We start from the raw sequence: 24,250 nt of genomic DNA, 5'->3' as shown, positions 1-24,250 counted from the left end.
AAGAAAAGATGAATGGTCTACCGGTTAGAGCAAGTGAGCCTTTGTCAGGTTTATATATATATATATATATATTTGATGGAAGAGAAAAATCACTAGTTCCTTATACATTGTGATAGCCGATTTTTGCAGTCAAAATAAGAAAAATATTTTCTCTTCTTTATCTTCTTCTTAGATTATAGAGTTATATATTTTTCTAGAACACGAATCCACACTTGTAAAAAAATAAATTCAGAGATATACAATAGAAGATTAAGAGTAATTAGCTCTGTGAATTTCGAGTAGCAAGAAGTGGAGGAAGGACTCGTTCGCGCGCCGAAGATAGAAACGAATCTGCTCAAGAAAATGTAAGTTATTAGTTAAATTTATTTCGATTGAAATGAATCTAATCGAAGAATGTTAATAAAATTAAAACCGGCTAAATTCCAACCTCATACGAATTTATATTCTTTATTTTTTTTCTCTCCTCTCTTTTCCCACCCAAATCCATATAGGCATCGATCTGAAATGAAGAACCGACGAGGCGTCGATGGAATAACGGGCCTCTTCCCCCTGTGAATTTTCCACTCCCACTCCCTCTATTGAGATGTCTCCTTGTCCACCCCGCTCACAATCCTCTTCGACGTTGGTTGTTTCGAGAAAGATGCTGGTGGCTGTGGTTATATTTGTGAAGTTGTTTATGGCGGTGGTAGGTTTGTATATTTGTGTGTACCGTGTACGGTGGTGTATTTTGTACATGGTCGGTGGTTGTGATGGGTTGTAGGGGCGGGGATGGTGATGGTGATGGTGTGGTGTGGCGACGGTGTGGTGACGATTGGGAGCAGATCTAGGGTTTTTTTGGGTAGATTGGACGGAAGGCGGCGCAGGCATGCAAAGAAAGCCCGCGGAGGTTCGACTACGTTTTGGTAGTCGATTAAGGTTAATCGACTACATTTTGATAGTCGATTAAGGTTAATCGACTACATGTTTTAATTCATTTTTGGGTTTTTGTGTATTGATTTAGATTTATATAAATCAATTACAATTTTTTGTATATTTTTGTTTTGTAAACAATAGTTGATTTTCGTTTTTTTTTAGTTGTGTTTTATTATTTTTAGTATTTAGTTCCTTAATCGAATATGCTTTAGTTGATAGTCAATTAATAGACTTGATAGATGAAAAAAGTTTCAAAAAACACAAAAAACAATTTATAAAAAAAGTGTTAAAAAAATAATAAAATAATAATAATAAATAAAAATTAGAAAACGAAAATTAATTTAAGAAAAAAGAAGAAAAGGAAATAGGGATGGAAGTATTGAGAATAATATAGTGGAAGGACAATTTTGAGATTAGAGATAAGGAGAAAGAAGCATAAATTTATCTGAAAGAGTGAAATAAGGATTGAACCTCTCCCTGTTAATGAAAGGTTTGAGGGGGTTTTATCAGAAAGCCCCATAATAATAACATTGTTTTGTCATTTTTATGTCTTTATTTTTTTAATTAATTATCGAAATCATGAAACCCTAGGCGACTTGGCAATTTGGCAGCTCGACTTCAACGATCATCTACGCTGGCCTTTCTTCGGCTATCATGGCCACTAACACTCCTCTAATCCCACCGGATAATCCTAATATGGGGCTCCTGCGTACTCGTGTTAGGGTTTCGGTTACTACCCCGTCCGGGTTTCAGTTTCACAAGATTTTGTTGCCTCATCGCCCTCCGTTGCAAATCGATAATGCCCATGCGTGTCTATTTTCCCCTTTGGAACTAGAAATTTCATCGAAACAGTTTGAAAACGCCCTGATTTTTGAAGTTCTCCTAAGGGTGACCAAGCTTTCATGATATCAACTTGATTGATGCTAGACATGAGATTTGTGTGCCAGCAAACCATGATGATATGATCCTAACTCAAAGTCACGATCCCAACCTTATAGCTACATCGATGTTTAGGGTTTTTAGATGGACTAGAGACTTCACCTTTTCCAAAGACAGTACAGTAGTCCCAGTTTGAATTAATGATTTATTTCAACCCTCGTACCTTCAAAGAATTGGGAATGCGATTGGTACTTTTTTACGCTCTGATGATAGGACCATTTCCATGCAAAACATCATCCATGCTAGGATATGTCTGGAAATTGATATTTCGCTACCACTGCAACATGCAACATAAAATCTGGATAGGAGAATCAAAGGATGTTGGTTTGGGCAGAAGATTGAATACGAGGGAAACATAGGATTATGTACCCATTCTGGGCTTCTAGGGCATGTTAGAGGGGTGTGTAGGAAGCTCTCCAAAAAACAAGCGGTAGGAAATAAAATTCCCAATGTGCAAATACTAAAGAAAACTCAAACAACTGGTAAAGATGCTATTTTTGTAATTGTTTTGTAGTGGGTTAGGTTAATTTCGTAGTGGATTATGTTAATATTTTTAGTGGATTTCGATATTTTTTGTAGTTGGTTTGGATGAGAATGTAGTAGATTTAAAATTCTTGCTTTGTAGATCGATTTTGTTTTGAATGAATTAAATTTACACGTTGTTGTCTTCTTTTTCATTGTTTCATGTTCTTGCACAAACGGAGTGTGGGATGAGGTTGGGTGATGCTCGTGTGATCCTACTATTGTCTGCGATGACGTTGTCTAATAAAGGGGATTTTTGTAGTGGATTTGTGCAAGTTTTTAGTGGATTTGCTCTATGTATAGGGGATCTTTTGTAGTGGATTTATATATTTTGTTGTGGTTTTTGATGAACTTGTAGTGGATTTTCAAGCAAAATATACTTGATGCAGGCGCGAGCAATAGAGGAGAGGGTGTCGATGTGCTTACAGTAAATAGTGGTTTTCGAATTCTCATGCAATATTAAGTAGTGGATTACGTTAGAGGGATGGGGGTTGACAACGCGTACAGTGAATAGTGGATTTTAAATTCAGACAGTGGATAGTGGATTACAAATTCAGGCAGTGAATAATGGATTAATTTTGATGTGTAGCGGATTTCATTTTTTGATAAACCCGTTGGAAAAAAAATGATTTTCAGTAAATTTTGAAATATTTATAGTGAAATTCGTTAAGTGTACAGTGAATTTCAATTTGGTAAAGAGAAAAAAAATCAATAAAAAATATTAATTAAAAGAATAAACTGGAAAAAAGACAAAAAAATAATATTTAGAAAACACAAAAAGCTGGAAATAATAAACAAATAAAAAAATTGAAAAAACTAAAAATAATAAATAAATAACTATTTCTTTTAAGTAGTAGAAATTAAAAAAAAAAATGAAAGGAAATCGAAAAAATAAGTAAAGGGGTTATCTTATATAACCCCTAAAATAAAATAGTCCAAAATACTGAAATAGAAAGAGGCGCTAGGGTTTTTGGGCTGAATCTTATATATAAAGGATTAGAGAAACCATCCATTTTCCCCCTTAGCAGCTCTTCGCAATCGTATACCTACAGGTACACTCACTTTTTCTGTCTCCGATTATCCATCCTTTTTCTTATCGATTTTTCTTATTTAATTTTCAAAGATTGACGATTTATTTAACGCGTCGGAAGTTTGTGATGCTCCTCTATATGTGTTGAATTTTCGATTTTGTTCTTATATAGATAATTAAAGGAGAATTTTTGGTTCTAATTTGTGAATTACGTTCATCAATGTGTATGCGACTAGTGCCGATGGAGTTTAGCAATATCCGGTTCTGAGTAATGCTTGCTTTTCATTTAGAAATTTTTCTTTGGTTTGTACGAAATTTGCCCTAGTTTTAACTTTTTCTCGATGATTTTGATGTAATAAATTATGCTGCTACAAATAGATTTAACTGATCAGAGTATTTGACCATTATTTGCCTTTCTTGTGGATTTACAACATTTGGGTTTTTATTGTTTCAGGTGCTAATATTTGAAAGTGAGTGAGAGTGAATATTCAGCTAAGATGCAGAACGACGAGGGACAAAACATGGATCTCTACATCCCGAGGAAGTGGTATATATCTATCTCTTTTGTTCTTCAGTCTTTTATGCTGAATTGAATTCTAGAGTTTATATAGATTTTTTATTATTATTAATTTTGTTTACTTATTTGATGTTTCAGCTCGGCCACAAATAGGCTGATAACTTCAAAGGATCATGCGTCTGTACAGATAAACGTTGGGCATTTGGATGAGAGTGGCCGTTACACTGGCCAATTCTCCACCTTCGCTCTCTGTGGATTCATCCGTGCCCAGGTAAGAATTGCACTTTGCATTTCTTTATCTTTTCGGCAAATTTCATGTTTTGTTTCGTATTTCCATTCAGTTTCTTTATTATGTGCAACTTGAAACAGTTCGAAGTATTTTTTGCGTTTGGAAAAATTATTGTCCTTTATTAGTGCAGTTCTTATGAAAATGATGTTGAATGAACCAGAAAACTTCGACTTGTATAAGTATCAGTTCACTTTATACCCTACAGTGATTGCTCATTAGTTTACATTATTCGAATGTTTTGAAGAAGAGTGTCTTACGGATTGGAAGAGAAGTTGGATCCTCTTGTTTTATGCATCTTGTATGAGCCAGAACAGTTTTGAGCATCGTGTACACAAATTGGCTTAGTATATTCTTAATTAATAATAGATGTCAATCACGATGTCTATCATAATGTTCAATATCTCTGCAAAATATTTGTATGCTGGATCTGCTAAATTAGTCATGTGTAATTTAAAGCGACATGTCACATGGTTCTCTGTTTTTACCTTGGCATGCAATTCTGTTGTGCAGGGTGATGCAGACAGTGCACTTGATAGGCTCTGGCAGAAAAAGAAAGTCGAAGCCGGACAACAGTGATTTTTTTATGCCTAAGTAGTGGATTTTGTTATCCAGATGTTCTTTTTGTTTTGTGTACTTTATTTTATTTATGGGAAGCCATGTCCGTTGAGATAGAAATTTTGAAGATGTTCGTTCAATCAATTAAAAGTTGCTTCTAGTTACGTTTTAGTGTCTTGTGATATGTTCTAAAATCGTGCCTTAACCACTGTTGAGTTATTAGTGACATATGGATACATAGAATGAACTTCCAAAGCCATGTGGAGTCTGGTGTGTTTGTATCTGTCAAATTGCATCCAATGTTTTGAAAATTGAAAAGATAGGATGCATTCAACTCCCGGTGTCGAATTGAACCTTACTCGTGTTATTTGTTTAGTCAGAAGCTGAATGCAGATTTGTGTTGTAGTCAGAATTTCATTTTTATCACCTAATTATCATGTTTTTAGCCTTCCACCCTGATTGATCAAACCATCATTCCTGCCAAATGTCCACGGTAGTAAACCCTCAATAAATATATATTATGTAGGAGAATGTGAATAGTACATTCTTATTTACTTTCTCTTTTCTTTTTGTATATTTGGTTAATCCGTTTTATAGCCATTTTTGTCAAATCAAGTGCAAATGGAATTTCTTTTACAGTTTTGTTTACTGTCTTCATTTTTGGTCAGACTCACGCCTCTTTTCTCTTTTTCTTTTCTCCTCAACTAAGTTACGTGGGACCCACAAATTTTTCCATGTCTACCTACCATTCCATATTTTTTTTTTACATTTTTGTTTATTGTTGTATTTTTCATCCGCACAAAGACATGGGGGCCTACTCCTTTTCATTTTTCATGTCAAAATGTCTTCACTAAAAAACAAATAAACAACACTTCATCTTTTATTTTTTTTCTTCTAAAATACCTTTTTTTTTTTTTTTTTTTTAAACATGATGTGACGACTGCTACAGTGTATTTTGTCTTCTTCCAAAATACAAAACAAACATTACTTTCATTCTCAAATTCTTACCCCAAAACATATTTTCTCAAAATGAATTCAAAATAAAAGTTCCAAAACGCGAAGTTCCAAAACGCTTCCAAACATTGAGGCCCCGTTAGGTTGGCAAGATAAGATTAGCCAAGATAAGATTAAATAATCTAATGAAACTCAATTATTTTATTGGAGCTTGAAACGTCCAACAAAAAAAACTCATTATAAGCCAAGATAAGCCATGATTATATAATTTTAGCGGGTCGACCCAGCAATTTATTGAGGATACCAAACATCAAATTAGGTCCAACTATTTAGTTAATCATGACTTATCTTGGCAAACAAACTGGGCCTGCGAGTTTCTAATTTTTCTTACCTTGTAAATATATGTTTTTATGTCTATGCCATTATTTATTTAAAGTTTGTATATTGGCTAATGCCATTAAATTTACTTTTGCATTTAATGCCCACAAAAATGTACCCTTTTTGCTTTTTATCTCTCATTTTTAGTAAAAACTGAATTTCATTTCCATTTTCATTTAATCATTTACTTTTGGTCGAACAAAAAATGTAGGCTGTCCCACTATTTTCATTTCATTTCCTTTCCTTTCATGGAAGCTAATTTTATGCCAACAAAATTCGGAGGGCCCACTTTCATTGGTTGCTCAATTTGACCTTGAGTTGGAGCAAATGGATGTCACTATTGTCTTTCTTCATGGAGAACTTGAAGAGACTATATATATGAGACAACCAGAGGGTTTCAGTCTCTCTATGTATTAAAACAGTCACCAAGATAGTGATACAAGAAGTTTGATAACTTCATGTTGTCTATTAGTTTTAAGAGAAGTGATTTTGATAGTTGTATCTATGAAAAGGGTGAGATTGGAAAATATGAGATATTGTTATCTCTATATGTAGATGATTGGCAACAATGTTGAGAAAATTGAAGCTCTGAAGAATCAGTTGAGAGGAGAATTTGAAATGAAGGACATGGGGCATTCCAAAATTATACTTGATATTGATATTCTCGGGAATAGAAGGAAATATTTTCGATTCTTGTCACATATATAAAGATTACATCATAAAGATTACATTGAGAATGTGTTAACCAAATACGGCATGAGAAGTGCGAAGAGTGTTGCAACACCCTTGGCAACACATTTCAAATTAACAGCTGGTCAAAAGCCTAAAACCATAGAGGAGAATTTTTTTATAAAGGATATTCCATATGCTAATGTGGTTGGTAGTATTATGTATACTATGGTTTGCACTAGGCATATTCTAGCTTACTCATTGAGTATGGTAGATTCATGGCTAAGCCTGGCAAAGCTCATTGGATTGCTGGTAAAAATCTACCTAAATACATGGGAGGATCTTTTGACTTGGTATTGATGTTTAAGATGGGAAAATAAAATGATTTTGAGGTACAAAGATATGTAGATTTTGATTACGCAGGGTGTCTTGACACAAGAATATCATTATCTGGATAGGTATTTACCGTCATGGAGGAGCAATTAGCTGGAAATCTTGTCTGCAGAAAGTTGTTGCTCTTTCTACAAATGATGAAGACTACATGGCAGCAACAGAGGCAATTAAGGAAGAATTGTGGCTGAAGAATTCATGGGAGAGATTTCTCGAAACGAGGATCATATCACTCTGCATTGTGATAGCTAGAGTGCCTTCAGAAAGAAATCCTATGCTTCATAAGAGGTCTAAGCACATAGACATAAAACTGCATCTCACTACGGATGTAATACGAGTTGGAGAAGTTGATGCGGTTAAGGTTGCATCAGAACAACATCCAGTTGATGCATTGACAAAACCATTACCATCCCTTAAGTTCAAGCATCGTTTGAACTTGATGCAAGTTGTTAACTTGGCAGAAAGGAATTGAACTGGAGTAATTTCCAGGTGGAGTATGGAGGAGCTCAGAGAGATAGGAGGAGCATTAAAAGATAATTATCAAGGTGGAGATTTGTTACGCATGGTCATAATTTTGGTTAATCACTAATGCACTATTGGAAAAGGAATAAGCTAGAAGCTACTGGAAGTTCTCACGTGAGACATCTCATGCACATGCATGTGCATGTGATGACAAGTTCAGTTATGCCACGTAGGATTTTGGCCACCAGAGAGAGAAAGATATTGGCAAGGAATATGCTTTCTCAGGCGCAATAAATACCTTGTTCATTGGCAGAGAAAACATGAGGGGAAAAGGCCGAATTGCTTGAAGAGAAAGATAGAAGAAAACACATACAAAACACATAGTGAAAGCTAGGGTTTGTGTGGCAAAGTCAAGCATTGTATGTGTGATGTGATTAGAGACTGTTTCTTTTGAATCTAGCTATTGTCATATAGTGCATTCGGAGCCTTTCTCAGCTCCCGTGGATATAGGATTCTTTATGAATCTCGAACCGCGTAAAACCTTTTGTGTTCTTGCCTATTTTTCTTCTAGTTTAAACTGTGTGTGTGTGTGTGTGTGAGAGAGAGAGAGAGTAAGATCCTTAGATGATCTTATGTTTTCTCTAGTTAAATTGTATTGATTCAGTGATAACTCATAACAACCCATCTCTCTCTCTCTCTCTCTCTCTCTCTCTCTCTCTCTCACTAAGTAGTTACAATGTGTATCACTAACTATCTATGCGTATTGTTACAATCTTAGCAGTTGCTATACATATATATTGAGTGATGCACATGGCACTTATTCCTTGTTGGTCAATCAGAAGCTACTAGTTAGTTCGAACTATCTCTCATGTGCCACCTCAATAGCTTGACACGTGCGTAGATGGTTCAATGAGGAGTCTTGTATATCCACAGCTCAACACAAGCCCTTAACCATCTTTCAGCTGCAATGCAACTCGTCTTGATCATATGAATGCTCCATTATATGTGCACCAACTTCAACAAAAAGAATATCCCAACAAAAAGTCACTTAATTAAAATCCTCTTAGAAGCCAATGGGAAGAAACCTAATATTTCTTGTCCCACATTGATTTTCTACAAGAAATTCTTCCGTTTCTGTTATATTTCCACTCGAAGAATCTTACAGAAACTCATAAAGGGTGTTAGAAGATTCAAACATAAATAAGCAGAAATGAATAAGGATGAAATATTGAAAAATAATAATGAATAAATCACATCTCGGTCTTCCAAAACCTATTCACACCAGAGATCCACAGAGGTCTCAAATCTTACACACACACACAGACTAAGTGTAATACCCCATACTTTCAAAACCCCAAACTACGAACTTAAATTTTTCCTCGAAATTTTTTACGCGAATTAAATTGATAACTTGCATAAATATTTTAGGTACTTTGACGTGCTACATTTAATCGATAGCTTTATTATGTGTCTAATAAATATGTGATTTTGTGATTACGTGAAATATATGATTTACGTATTTGATGGCTTAATTAAATTAATTTGCCTATTATGCCTACTGTGTGTACATGCATACATACATGATTATATATATATATATATATCCTACATGCATATATACGTACTATACATATATATATATCGGATGAAGTGTGTATGTGAGTGAATGGTGTGTTTAAAATAAATAAAATTAGTGAATATTGCATGACTTAACACTTGGCATTTTGTAATCACTTCTCTTAATTCCACACTCAAGAAATTTGAAGAGACACTCTTCTATTTCATGCACCAACTTACCACCTACGAAACCAATTGAGTTACACCCATACGGGCTACTCTTCTATTTCTTCCTTACAACACATAATCTCCCTACTTGGCTTCCTCTCCCTCATTCCACCGAGACATCACCACCACCATTGTTGTTCATCTTCTTCCATATCACCACTCATTTTGCAAGAAAAATCAAAATACACCATGAAAATCCCCTATTTAAACATGGCTCTAGAGTATGCAAAGAACACCATAAGAACTACTTGTCCATTCACCGGAGAAAACAACACATCCATTTTGGAAGCACACACTATATCTTTCACCATAAAAGTGGTTTGGCTCGAGTTTGGCATCAACCTTGGAAGTCTCTCTAGTTTGCTTGTTCTTCATTTTCCTTTTGGTGATTTAGGTAAGAAATTTCGAGTTTCTTGCTGCAATTAGAAGATATCATATTATTTTACAAGAGTTTTCAAGATTACCTAAAATACTTCTAAGTATTTCGAAAGTTAGGGATTTTTGGGGAAAAATGCAAATTTTGTGTTAATCTTTAATCCCCTCTTCTTGCATGTTTAATCTATGTTTAAAATCTGTAATTACTATAACTTCTTGACTAACGATTTGAAGATTTCAAAATTTCAAAGACTTTTACAAGAAAAATAGAGATTTTCGTTTCTAGTGACTTGCATTCACAAATCTAAAAGGTTTAAGGGCTAAACTGCAAATTTCCGAAACTTCCAGCTTTGAACAAGTTTTGAACAGTTATTTCCAGTAGATCTATGGTAGTAAATGATTTGATTGAAGGGTTTTCAACTGTTTATTGAATATTTGGAAGCAAAATCAATTTTTGGTAAAGAAATGGTTATTTAGCTATTTTTACTGTTAAAAATTTGAAAATTTATAAATCTGTAAAATAATTTCAAAATCTCGAAACTTATATAATTAGGAATCTTAGGATTAAATTTGAGAATTTTTAAAGAGCTTTTACTATTATTTCGAATTTTAAAAATTTAGGTGCTAATTATGAAGTTTTTGTGCCGTAAGTGCTATGTCTTGGAATTGTGTGATTTAAATTATAAGACATGGGATTATGAACATGGATTTATGGCAGAGACATGTTTATGAGGCTGCTGGAATTTATTAAGGTGAAATCAATGAGTGAAAGTGGTGAGAAACTAATTAAATAGGGATAATTAGTAAAAACCCCCCAATTCATTTACTTATATTAAGGTGGATATAACCTCCTTTTCATTATTAGTGAGAACCCCCTTAATTATTTAATTAAATTAAAATTAATACAATTATTAAGTGTTATACCTATATTATCCTTAATTCTCCAAATCTTATATTTACAAACCCTAGCCATATTGTCTGCAATACCGTCGTTCTCAAATCCCCACAAACCGTCGTTTTCAAACCCCCATCACGCCTTCTCTTCTTTTCTGGAACGGAAACTCAGTAGTATCGGCTGCGATGGCGGCGGCGATGAAGGTGACGAAGGCGACGCTGCATCTCAACAACGACGAGGAAGACCCCTTTATCTTCTTTCTTAAACCGGAGCCGTCTGGTCGTCGGAAGGAGATTATGAAAGCTCTGGAGGCGGTGGAGAGAGATTCATCTGCGATCGCCAAGAGTTTCTCCTCTCTCTTCAATTCTCTCCGTTTTTCTCTCTCCCAGGTCGTTATTATCAATTGTTTGACCTTTGATTTTCCTCCGAATGAAGTGTTTTCATGATTTCAAGTGATAATTTTTATTTCGTTTTTTTGGGACTTTGCCAAAACCCTAGTATCATGTGCTGCAGCATCTGTGATTTATAAGTATGCTACAGCTTAGAATTACATGAAGGAATAGTTAAAACAGCCCCTACTAATTTCTTAGCTAATTTTCTGCATATTTTTTTAGGGTTATTGCATATGGTTGATTTTTGAAATGAATGAGCTCACAATGGTGTAAATGTAACTATCAAATGTAGATCTATGTTGGTTGTCGATTACGTTTATCACATCATATTGTATATATAACTGTGAACTGTCCGCTGAGAATATCGAAATATGATTAAGTTAAGTTTTAGTTTTATGTGTTTATGAAGCCATTATAAGCAGAGGGATGAGCAGATCCGCTGGTATTTTTTTCTTTTTTTTTTGTTCTTTCGATTTTTGGAAGCATTCCCGGAATCCTCGTCGGAAGACCGTCTCCACCACCGTTGTAATTGAATAGATTGACCTCGAGGAGGAGGTATTGTTTGGAAGGCTCGTTTGTTGAAATTGTGTTCGTGTTACTAAAAATGATATAGTTGTTTTCGTTACGGTTGTAGTTGGTTTCAATAATAGTCGTTTTTGTTGGAATTTTGGTGTTTTTTTTTTGCTTTTGCTTTTGTGGATTTCAATAATTTGTAGTTGATTCAATATAGTTGTTTTCGTTTAGCAATATAGTTGTTTTTGCACAACAATATTATTGTTTTCATTATTTTTTAGTTGGTTTGAATAAATAGTTGATTTAACAAATAGTTGTTTTGGAGATGTTTTGATTAAATAATTAGTTAATCTTACAATGGAAATAATATAATATATAATTAATTTAATAAATTGTGAAACTGATGTATTATTGTTTTAATAACAATTGTTTTAATAATAGTCGTTTTAATAATAGTCGTTTTAATAACAGTCGGTTTATTGGCATATAGTTGTTTTAACTGAAAATTAAAATAATATAGAAAAGGGATATTTACAGAAAAATATTAAAAAAATTTAAAAAAAAGTTTTTTTTTTTAAATATTATTTTTTAAAGAAGAAATAAATAAAAAAACGAAAATTAAAATTAAAATATAAAAAATAAAAAAATACATCAAACTAGTGAATAATGGATAGTGAATAGTGAGAGGGTAAATTTGAGAATAAGAAAAGAATGGGTTTCTCACTAATAAAGGAAAATGACCTGGACCCATCCTCATTAAAATAATGTTAGAGGGGGTTCTCACTAATAGTCCCAATTAAATAATGGAATAAAAGTGTCTTTACTTTAAAGGCATGATTGTGCTATTTATTATGCATGTTTGTGATGATGGTTGCATGGCATAAATATGTATATGTGTGATGTGTGTGTACGTGTGTGTATGTGGACAGTGTGTGTGTGTGTGTGTGTGTGTGTGTGTGTGTGTGTGTGTGTGTGTGTATGGTGATAATATATGTGTTGGTTTAATTGTGTAATTAAGTAGTTGATAATTTTATGTGATTGGGGTTGGTACTCACTTGATTGATATTTGTGATGTTTAAATGACTTTTACATAATTTGAAGTCATTACATGACATGTATTTGCTTTTGACAAAATTGAAAGATTAATGGAATGTTTGAGTAATAAACGAATCGGATACGGTGGGCCGGTATCCAACTAGGGTTGAGAGGACTGATACGAGTGATATGAGTGGTATTGGATCCATAGACGGGCTCGAAACGGTTTATTATCCGAATATAGAAATTAATTTTTCTCGGATCCGATAAATGAAAAATGGATTTTTACATGGATTGCATTCATGATCATTTTATGACTTATATGTTTTAGTATTTTTTGTGAATCGATTCTTGTTTGATGTTCGTATGACTCGATAGTGATCGAAATGTTATATATAATATATGGGGGTAATTACAAATAAGCCCATCAATGGGTATCTATTCATAAAGTGATCCAGACAAAAAACTCATTTACCAATAAGTCCACACATGGTCCAGATTTTTGTAAAAGTCTAAAATAGCCCCTCATACTTTAATATGCTCCAATTTCATCATTAACTTAATTTAACCTCAATTTGACCCTAAATTTCACATATTATTCAATTTTGACCCAAAACGTTTTTTTTTTCAAAAAAAAAAATTCAAATTTCTTTTTTGCCGCCGGTCTCCGGCGTTGACTTTTTTGATTTTTTTCTTTTTCTTTCTTCTTTATGTGATATTTTTTTTCGTTTAAACAACAATATTGCTGTGATTGACAGTAATATTAACTATATTACTGTTAAACACAGTGAAAATAACTAAACTACAGTTTAACACAATAATATTGTTATATTAATCTCTAGCACAGTAATATTAACACAACAAAACTCATTATTATTGTGTAATAAAGTAATATTACTATGTTGATCGTTTAACAAATGTAAACATAATAAAAAACCAAAAGAATTAATATTACTGTGAGTGACAGTAATATTACTATAACAACAGTAATATTACCGTCAACCACAGTAATATTATTGCGTTACTCCGTGAATAACTCAAACAAACAAAAAAATCCAAACAAAATAATAATATTGATGTGGTTGACAACAATATTACTATAACAATAGTAATATATATTACTGTCAACCACAGTAATATTATTGTGTTTACAGTAATATTACAATAATAGACAGTAATATTATTACGTCACTCCGTGAATAACTCAAACAAAACAAAAAAACCCAAAAAAATAATAATATGATGTTGTTGACAGTAATATTATTGTGTTTACAGTTATTTTACTGTCAACGACAGTAATATAATTACGTTGACTAGTCAACAAATCAATCAAAATAAAAAAAAAATAACAAAAAATAAAAAATAATAATAGTACGTTAATTTACTGTCAACGGCAGAACAATTACATAAATGTATTGTCAACGGCAGTACGATTAGGTTAATTAACTGTCATTGACAGTATAATTACATTAATTTACTGTCAGTGACAGCACAATTACGGTCAACGTTTAGCGGCGGACGTAAAAACAATCAAACAAAAAAAAACCCTTCAAAAAACACTAAAAAAAAGTCAACGCCAGAAACCGGTAAAAAAATCCAGGAAAAAAAAGTCAACACCGGAAACTGGCAAAAAAATCCGGAAGAAAAAAAAAATTCGAAAAGTCAATGCCGGAATCCAGCGGCAAAAAAAAAATTTTGAAAAAAAAAACTTTTGAAAAGAAAAGGTCAAAATTAGATTTTTGTGGACAAAATTGATTAAATTGGGGTTACAATTAAGAATTGGGTATAAATGGTTGGGGGTAATATTGGCATATACATGAATGTTTCCTTTATTTATAATAAATATTAAATGGATGGGCTTACAGGTGAAAGAAATATAGCCCCTAAACCTAGAATAATAAAGATGTTTGGTTGGGGACTTATGCACAAAAACCCCTAATATATATATGTATAACCTATTTTCAACCCTCGGTAAATCCTCGGATTTCTTGCTGAGCTTAATAGCTCAGATATTTTCTAATTGCAGGTAGTGCTAGTGGTAACCCTCCCCCGGAATGGACCGAGTAGTGGATCGAAGTCTTGCCCGGAGTTTTAAGAAGTTCGAACGAGGGTTCTATAAGTGTGGCTAAGTACTATTTTGGTGATGTAATATAAGATAATTTCCATTTTCGCTTACTATCGTACCCCTCTTTAAAGTATGGGACTTTAATCGGTAACGGATCCTATTTTGATCCTTATAATATATTGATCCGTTTATGTTTATGAATAGTTCGTTTATTTCGTGCTTTTATCGTCTGTTGCCAAAATATTTCTAAACTCTAGTTTTGATTTCGAACCTATGTTTTATGATAGTGTAGCACTCGATTAAACTCCTTCAAAAAAAAAAAATATTGACTTAAGCTTTTCAGAGCAATGTTGCAAAAATTTCTAGAATTCCAAATGTTCAAGTATGGTTTTAAAGTCGCAAGTGTTGATTCTTCGGGTTTTAAAAGAGATCCTATAAAGTTGCTTCCGATAAACCGGTTTGATTTATCGTCTATAATAGAGGGGGTCCTACACTAAGATTGCACCAACAGAGAATAGATCTCTCCATCAAACCCTAACCCACCCAGATCAGAGGTAAGACCAAGAAAACGAGGCACTCAACAGCTCACCCACTTGCCACAGACCCAACTCACAGAAGAGAGGGGTAAGGCTTTGAAACTAGGTTTTTTCTCTATGCCTTACCTTCTGCCACTTCAATCCCCACACTAAATAGAAGCTCCAGTCAAAGGTAACCGTTGAAGGGACCACCACAATGACAAGCACGACCAAGGATGGCAGCGTTTGGCCCATGGTTGCTGGAGCAAAAGGAGTAAAGAGCAGAAGGGGACAAAGGGGACAAACAGAGATTGTCTAGGGCACAAAACGGGAACGGAGAGTACAAGGGGAGAGGGAGAGTCAGAAAGAGTCAATGGCCATGATCAAATGGATTAATCCAACGGCTCAGATTAATCCTTCCAGCACATTCCCACAAGTGGGCTTTATTCACTGTTGGGCCATTCCTTTAGTAATGTGTGTGTGTGTGTGTGTGTGTGTGTGTGTGTGTGTGTGTGTGTGTGTGTGTGTGTGTGTGTGTGTATGTGTGTGTGTGTGTGTGTGTGTGTGTGTGTGTGTGTGTGTGTATGTAAATGAGAAATTGGGCTACAAGCCCAAACACATTGGGCCACAATCTCAACAAATCTCCACCTTGGACCAAAGTGTATCATTAGTGAATTTATGGTTTGTAATGGAAGTCATCATTGTTGTTTTCGATATACAAGTAAAACACAAAGTAATACTGGTACATCTTTCTGCTTTCATACAGAAAGTCAGAGGTAAGTCACAAGAATTCTACATTTACACAAAATGTAGAATTGTAATCACATAGATAGACACATTGCAGTTTACAAAGAAAAGCATGTATAAAAGCAATCACACAGAAAACACACAAACACCAGTCACACAGACTATAACATAAAAAAGCACACAGTAGTTTAATCTTGTGAAATTAGGTTCAAGTTTTTCAAACAAGAACAAAATTTCTCAACTGGTAAGCACTTAGTTCCCATATCAGTAGGGTTGAACTCTGATGATTTACATTCCTCCATGATTACCATGATTTACATTCCTCCATCAATCCTTGTCGGGCCAAGGGATGGGGGCCCTGGGGGCGAGGGATTTCGCCTTTTTTTGGTGCAAGGGTTGAACTCTGATGGGATTTTCCCAAGATCAATAATCCCTTCCTCCACAATTCTCCTAATGAAATGAAATTTGATCTCAATATGTTTGGTTCTATCATGGAAGACAGGGTTTTTGCACAATTGGATACCAGATTGACTATCAGAAAAAACTACCACTTTGTTTCTCAAGAAACCAATGTCAAGCAATAGACCTTTCAGCCAGATAGCTTCTTTAATAGCTTCTGTAGTAGCTACATACTCTACCTCAGTAGTAGAGAGCAACAATGCTTTGAAGCTGAGATTTCCAGCTGACACAGGAACCATTTAAAGTAAACACATAAGAAGTGGAGGATTTTCTGCTATCCCTGTCATTGGCAAAATTAGAATCCACATACCCACAGAGTTCACTATCAATCTTACACTTAGAAAACAACAAGCCAGTTTTAACAGATCCTTTTAAGTATCTAAGCAACCATTTAAGAGCCTCTCAATGAGGCAAATATGGATTAGACATGTACCTACTAAGATAACTCACAGAATAAGCAATATCTGGCCTAGTGCTAACCATCAAATATATAACAGACCCTATAGAATTAGCATATGGCACATTCTTCATTTCAGAAATTTCAGGTTCAATCTTGGGAGATTGTTCCTTACTTAGCATAAAGTGAACAGCAAGAGGAACAGATACAGGTTTTGCACATTGCATAGAAAACTTATCAAGGATTTTTTCAGTATAACAAGATTGATTCAGAAACAATGAACATCATTTTCTATCTCTGATTATATCCATGCCAAGTATCATTTTAGCATTACCAAACAATTTCATGTCAAATTCATCACTAAGACATTTAATAACATGATTAACTGTTTTAATGCAAGGACTAGTCAAAAGCATATCATCCACATAAAGAAGCAAGAAAACAAGAATTTGATCAAGGATCATAAGAACTTCTCTTAAATTTCAAAGATTCCATGCATGCATCAAATCTCTTATTACACTGTCTAGGGGACTGCTTAAGACCATACAAAGATTTTTTCAAAAGGCACACATAATCAGGATGTTTCTTATCAAGAAAACCTTCAGCCTGTTTCATATATATTTGCTTATCTAATTCACCATGGAGAAATGCAGTTTTCACATCCATTTATTTTAATTACCAATCAAATTGAGCAATTAGAGCAAGCATTATTCTCACAGTAGTAAATTTCACAACATGAGCAAATATTTCTCTGTAATCAATTCCTTCTTTTTGGGTAAACCCCTTAGCCACTAGCCTAGCCTTATATCTAATTGAATCAGATTCATGATTTATCTTATATAGCCACTTACAATCAACTAAATAGCATTCAGCAGGTTTTGGTACAAGAACCCAAGTATGGTTAACATGCAAAGATTCAATTTCTTCATTCATAGCATTTAACCAAGAGACAGATTCATTAGATTTAAGAGCTTCCCTATAAGACTTAGGTTCATTACCATCCAGAGACTCAAATACATGAAACACATAAGAAGCAAGCTGATAATCATCTAAATGATGAGGCCTAATGATGTTCCTTCTACTTATGTCCCTAGCAAGTTGGTAATCACCAAGATTATCCACATAAGGCACATTAGTATTAGCATTTTGATCAAAGACATCATTTGCAGCCACATTGTTATCAGTTTCACTATTACAAAGTTTCATGTTGAGCAGGAATAACAGGGGAAGTCTTCACCTCATTAGAGGTAGACTTAGAAGAAACAACAGACAGACAAGAAACTCATTTTCATTGAATATCACATTCCTACTAATCACAGTTTTATATCCCTGTTCTCCCTTAAGCTAGCACCTATAACCCTTAACCCCCTCTGGATAACCCAAAAACACACATTTTACAGACCTGGGATCAAGTTTATCATGCTTCCAGTGCACAAAGGCAGAGCAACCAAATACTCTAAGATTAGACAGACTAACAGGATTATCAGACCACTTAGTTTCAGGAAATTCACTACATAGAGGCACAGAGGGTGATCTGTTGATCACATATGCAGCAGTTAATACAGCTTCACCCTGAAACATTTTAGATAAGCCAGATGCATCTAACATGGACCTAACTCTATCAAGTAATGTCCTATTCATCCTCTCAGCAACATCATTTTGCTGAGGGGTGTAAGCTACAGTTTTATGCCTCTTTATGCCAGATTCAACACACAGAGCATCAAATTCAGCATTACAGAATTCAGTTCCATTGTCAGTTCTCAAGGTTTTATTTTTCTTTCTAGTTTGATTTTCAATTAAAACTTTCCATGCTTTAAATCTTTGAAACACATCAGATTTATTTTTCACCAAGAATACAAACACTTTTCTGGAAAAATCATCAACCACAGAGAGGAAATATCTATTACCACCATAACTAGGAATTGGGGCAGGGCCCCACACATCAGCATGTATATATTCAAGGATATCAGTGCATTTAGAAGAATTAGGGAAAGGAGACACATGAAATTGGACTTTAGTCTGTATTCCAAAAATGCATGAGTCACATATGGGCAGATCAGACACGCAGTCATTATCAAGATAATTGTTTTTATGCAATAGCTCAAGCCCTCTAACACTTATGTGACCTAACCTCCTATGCCAAAGACTAGAATGATCATGTTTCACAGAATTAGCATGCAACAAAGGTTCAGCAGAACAGGCATACAGATTTTGCTTTCTAATAGCTTTCAACACAAACTGATCATCTTTCATGATTTTTTGGCAACCATTTCCCCAACTTCCATGCAAACCACTATCCCTCAAGTACAGCAACAAAAAACAAATTACTACTATAATTAGGAACATGTCTCACATTTTTAAGCATGAGTTCAAAACCAGATTCAAACTTAAGAAGAATAGTTCCTAAACCAACCACATTTATGCCACTGCTATCAGCCATAGACACATTACCATTTTTTAGTTCCACATAGGATGTAAATAAGTGTCTATTAGGTGTCATGTGGTGTGTGCATGCAAAGTCCAAGATCCAATCATTATCGCAGAGATATGGAATTAGAGAGTTAACATTAGCCTGTTCATTATTCTTTTCTTTCTTAGGTTCAGTGCACTCATTCTTTTCTTTGACCTTGTTCTTACTCTACTCCTTGCCCTTTTTAGGTTTTTTAAAAGACTAGTATTGGTTGTTATTACTGGAAGAGGCCTTATTTTGAAATATGAATTTAGGCTTTCCTTTCACAAAATTAACATCACCAAAAGATTTATTACCCTTATTGGTTTTTAAAATCCAGTTCTTTACTTTTTAAACCATTTATCACAGTGTCAAGAGTAACCTGATCTCTACCAGACTTAATGGCAAATTTTACAGGGATAATTACACTTTTGGTCCCTCATGTTTGGCCTGATTTCACTTTTGGTCCCCCTTGTTCCAAAGTGAACAAAGTTCACCTTCAAATTTCAATTTTAAATAATTTTGGTCCCCGCCATTACATATCCGTTAGCAAGTAACGAAAAATACTATTTTGGAGTGAAAATTGAAATTTAAAAATCTTTTGGTGCTGAAAATAATTATAAATTTAAAATAGACTACTTATAATTTTTAATAATAATAAAAAAATCAACGAAACAAATTATTTTATATATTTATTTAATATTATTATAATTATACTACTTATAATTATTTTTTTAATAACAAAAAAAATTAACTAAACAATTTTATTTTAATCATATTTAATATTATTTTTCATTATACTTAATATTATTATAATAGTACTACTTATAATTAATTTTATAATAATAAAAAATAAATTAACTAAACAAGTCATGTATAATTAGACTTAATATTATTATAATTATACTACTTATAATTATTTTTTTAATAATAAAAAAAATTAACTAAATAAATTATTGTGCGTTATACATAAGATTAGTTTTCGTTATACTAATTATGATTATTTTTTAATAATAAAAAAAACTAAATGAACAAAATAAATTTCATAATACTGAATATTATTTAAAATTATTATAAGTAGTCTATTTTAAATTTCTAATTATTTTTCAGTCCCAAAAAAATTTAAAATTTTAATTTTCTCCCCAAATTAGTGTTTTCCGTTACTTTCTAACGGACATGTTTCGGCGGGAACCAAAAGTGTTCAAAATTGAAACTTGGAGGTGAACTTTGTTCACTTTGAAACAAGGGGGACCAAAAGGGAAATCGGGCCAAACATGAGGGACCAAAAGTGTAATTCTCCCGATTTTACATCACTATAAGTGTCAGGAATAGCATTTAAAAGCACAATAGGAGTATAATCATCTATGTTTTTATCTTCAGTTAATTTAATGTCCTGAACAAGTTTTGTAAAAATATCCAGATTCTCATCTATATCTTTACTTAAATCCAGTTTAAATCTGAAAAACTTTTCAAGTAAAAACATGTTTGAGGGCAAGGAGGTTTCAGTGTACAGATCTTGCAGTTTATCCCATAAATCTTTAGCATTATCTTACTTCCCTAATTTCCTTATCACGGAATCACTTAAATTCAAGATAATCAAGGAATATGCAAGTTCATCACATTCAGCTTTCTTAGCAGCAAGTGTGGTATCTTCATAGTTTAGAGTAATAGCTTTAAAACATTTTTGTTGAACCAAAATTCATTTCATTTTTTATTGCCATATAGAAAAATCACTTTTTCCATCAAAAGGAGCAACATGATAGGCATTCATAATTCACACAGATTCACACAGAATACCAGCAAAAGAGTTTTACACACAGATCAGAACCAGCAAATTCACACAGAGCAGACAAGACACTCAAAGTCACAACAAGTTACAGGAAGAAGGACCTTTGTCCTGGACAACCCCCCTGCCCAGATTCCTTTCACTAGATGGTCCAGACAAGGGAGGTTTGGAGTAGAGGCAGTCCAGGTTCTCTAAGAGAAAAAAGTGCGGAAAAGTAAACCAGTTAAGGAGTTGAAAAGTATCACATATGAGCACATCTGCCACACAGGGCCAAGTAGTGCAACACAGGGCCAACTCAATGCCACACTGGGCTCTCAAACTCCACAAGAATCCAACAGGAAACGAAAAACTAGGGTTTCAGAGAGATAATACCTTGTCAGAACCAAGTTAGGTTATGTAAGCCCTCTTCAAGCGGATCTTCGAGCAACCAAGCTCTTGATACCACTGTTATGTTTCCACTCGAAGAATCTTACAGAAACTCAGAAAGGGTGTTAGAAGATTCAAACATAAATAAGCAAATATGAATAAGGATGAAAGATTGAAAAATAATAATGAATAAATCACAACTCAGTCTTCCAAACCGATTCACACCAGAAATCCACAGAGGTCTCAAATCTTACACACACACACACACAGACTAAGATTGCACCAACAGAAAACAAATCTCTCTCTCTCACAAACCCTAACCTACCCATATCAGAAGTACGACCAAGAAAACAAGGCACTCAGCAGCTCACCCACTCACCACAGACCCAACTCACAAAAGAGGTGGGTAAGGCTTTGAAACTAGGGTTTTTCTCTAGGTCTTACCTTCTGCCACTTCAATCCCCACATTAAATAGAAGCTCCAGTCCAATGTAACCGTTGAAGGGACCACCACAATGACAAGCACGGCCAAGGACGGCGGCATTTGGCCCATGGTTGCTGGAGCAAAAGAAGTAAAGAGCAGAAGGGGACAAAGGGAAAGAACAGAGATTGTCTAAGGCACAAAACGGGAAAGGAGAGTACAAGGGGAGAGGGAGAGTCAGAAAGAGTCAATGGCCAGGATCAAATGGATTAATCCAATGGCTCAGATTAATCCTTCCAACACATTCCCACAAGTGGGCTTTATTCACTGTTGGGCCATTCCTTTAGTAATGTGTGTGTGTATGTAAATGAGAAATTGGGCTACAGGCCCAAACATATTGGGCCACAACCTCAACAGTTTCTTCACCTATAAATATGTGAGTTCATTCACATATAAAGGTACGTGCTATTTTACGAGTTAGATTCATGTTTATACTTTGCAATAGTTTATGACTTGAGAGTCGAAAGACAATTCTAGGCCACCCCTGGCATGTTAAATAATGTTTATGTGTTTCCTAGTGTTTATAGCTGGCGTAATCGATGTTCCCATATCCCGACTAATTTCATACATTTTACACATACAAGGATATGCATAGAAGACTTAAAACAATGATCTATACTAATTATAAAAGGATGAATGTGGTTGGGGTTTCTTCCATTTTTTGTTTGTACAAAAATGCCCTCACTAAATTGCTTTTAATATAAAATTTGAAGGGAAATTACATAATTTAGTTACCAATTAATATACAACAAATATAATAATAATAGTAATAATTAACCTCATACGGTTCATTGCATTAATGAGATTAAAACTACCATGCATGTATCTAGAATTCAAAGTCACGCGATCCCAATGCATTTTTTGGAATTATAAATTTCCTATTGATATACCTTGCTAATCGGCTCTAAAACTTCTAATATGTTATAATCTAAAATAAATGATTAAACACAAGAAACTCAAGGATCTTAGTTAATGGTTTGAGCACCATAAAAATTCAATTAATTTGGTCTTTCTCTCAGTTTTTTCAAGTTATACCCTCTCGTGTTTCTCGATTTCTTAAAAGTTGGATCATGAAGCATGACCAAAATTATTTTTTTGTACGGACCCTCAAGTTTGTAGACCTCTTGTAATTTTTTGGTTTATCGTCCATCTATTAAAGCTATCATATATGATGCAACATTACATATGCAGCAAATGAGGAGCAAGAAAAAGAGTAACAAAGGATGAAGTGTGCACTGCAACAACATCAGAAACTATTTGAATAATATTGAGGGGAAGCTGCTACAGCTGCGGGATAATTTGCTATTTGGCTTTGTTTCTTTTAAAAATGTAAGTAATTTAGTCACGAAATGAGTACCAAATCTTTCATGTTAAATATATGTTATATATTATTTTGTATAAACTATTGTTGTATATGTTACTAATTGATGTTTACAATATAAGGTATTGGTAATTGGTCTAATTCTAGGTAGTGGTACATCTTCCATGCTATACAAGGACAAGTGCAACATCCCGAATAGGTGTTGCTCAATTGGTTCCTGAGGTGGTAAGTTGATACAAGGACAAGTGCAACATGAATAACTCAATAAGTATTTTCAATTTATAGAATATTTGAAACTTTATTTAATGTTATTGCCTTACTAATACCCAAGTATTATACAAATCCATGTGTGTATAGTATATTTAATGTTTAGATACTACTTATAAAATAAGAATATTTAATGTTAATGGTATTAACTAATTACTATACAATTTATAGAGCAAAATTCATTTTACACCCATGTACTATGTGAAATGCATCATTTACCCCTCCTGATGTATGGAAAATATCAAACACCCCTGCTATTAGCCTTTTTTCTAATTTCCGTTAGTCAAACTCTTTCACCGACTATTACAAAGAAATGTTGGCTTTTTTTATATATATAGGTTGCTATATAGGTTGATTTTTTTACAAATAAATTTCTATATATAGGTTGCTTAATTTTGACAAATGTTCATTAGATTTTTTTCTTTTTTTAGCCCTTTTTTCACTTTATTCAGATATTTTTTTTTTTTACTATTTTCAAACATTTTTCTTATAATTTTTTTTGAAAAGTCGAATAAATAAGAATCAAGCTTTGCAGATTATGAATGTAAAACTCATAAAAAGGAAAACTAAAAGCCCTAAAATCTAAAATAAACCCTAAAATTGGAATAAAACCATATGAAAGAATTGCAAATTAAACACAAAGCTTTTGATGTTATAATATGAAAATCCCCGAAAAAGAAAGCTGAAAATCCCTAAAGTCAAACAATAAAATTGACAAAAAACCATAATTTGAACGAACGCTAAAAATCGTCAACAATCCACAAAAAATACGCCTAGAAAATTAGG

At 33.7% G+C, this 24,250-nt stretch overlaps 1 protein-coding gene across 1 annotated transcript; it reads left to right on the top strand.

The window, feature by feature from the left end:
- The first annotated feature begins 3,796 nt into the window (after positions 1-3,796).
- On the top strand, positions 3,797-4,935 carry LOC105973356 (small ribosomal subunit protein eS21y). The gene is made up of 3 exons (XM_012998377.2): positions 3,797-3,950; positions 4,059-4,191; positions 4,720-4,935. The coding sequence occupies exons 1-3, from the start codon at positions 3,901-3,903 to the stop codon at positions 4,783-4,785; spliced, it is 249 nt and encodes an 82-aa protein (XP_012853831.2). The 5' UTR covers positions 3,797-3,900; the 3' UTR covers positions 4,786-4,935.
- The last annotated feature ends 19,315 nt before the right edge of the window (positions 4,936-24,250 follow it).

Source organism: Erythranthe guttata, chromosome 4, assembly GCF_056151865.1.
Source record: "Erythranthe guttata isolate IM_541 chromosome 4, IM_541, whole genome shotgun sequence".
Classification (NCBI taxonomy): domain Eukaryota; kingdom Viridiplantae; phylum Streptophyta; class Magnoliopsida; order Lamiales; family Phrymaceae; genus Erythranthe; species Erythranthe guttata.
The sequence above is the reverse complement of the archived record's forward strand: the minus strand, read 5'-3'. Positions and strand labels throughout refer to the sequence as shown.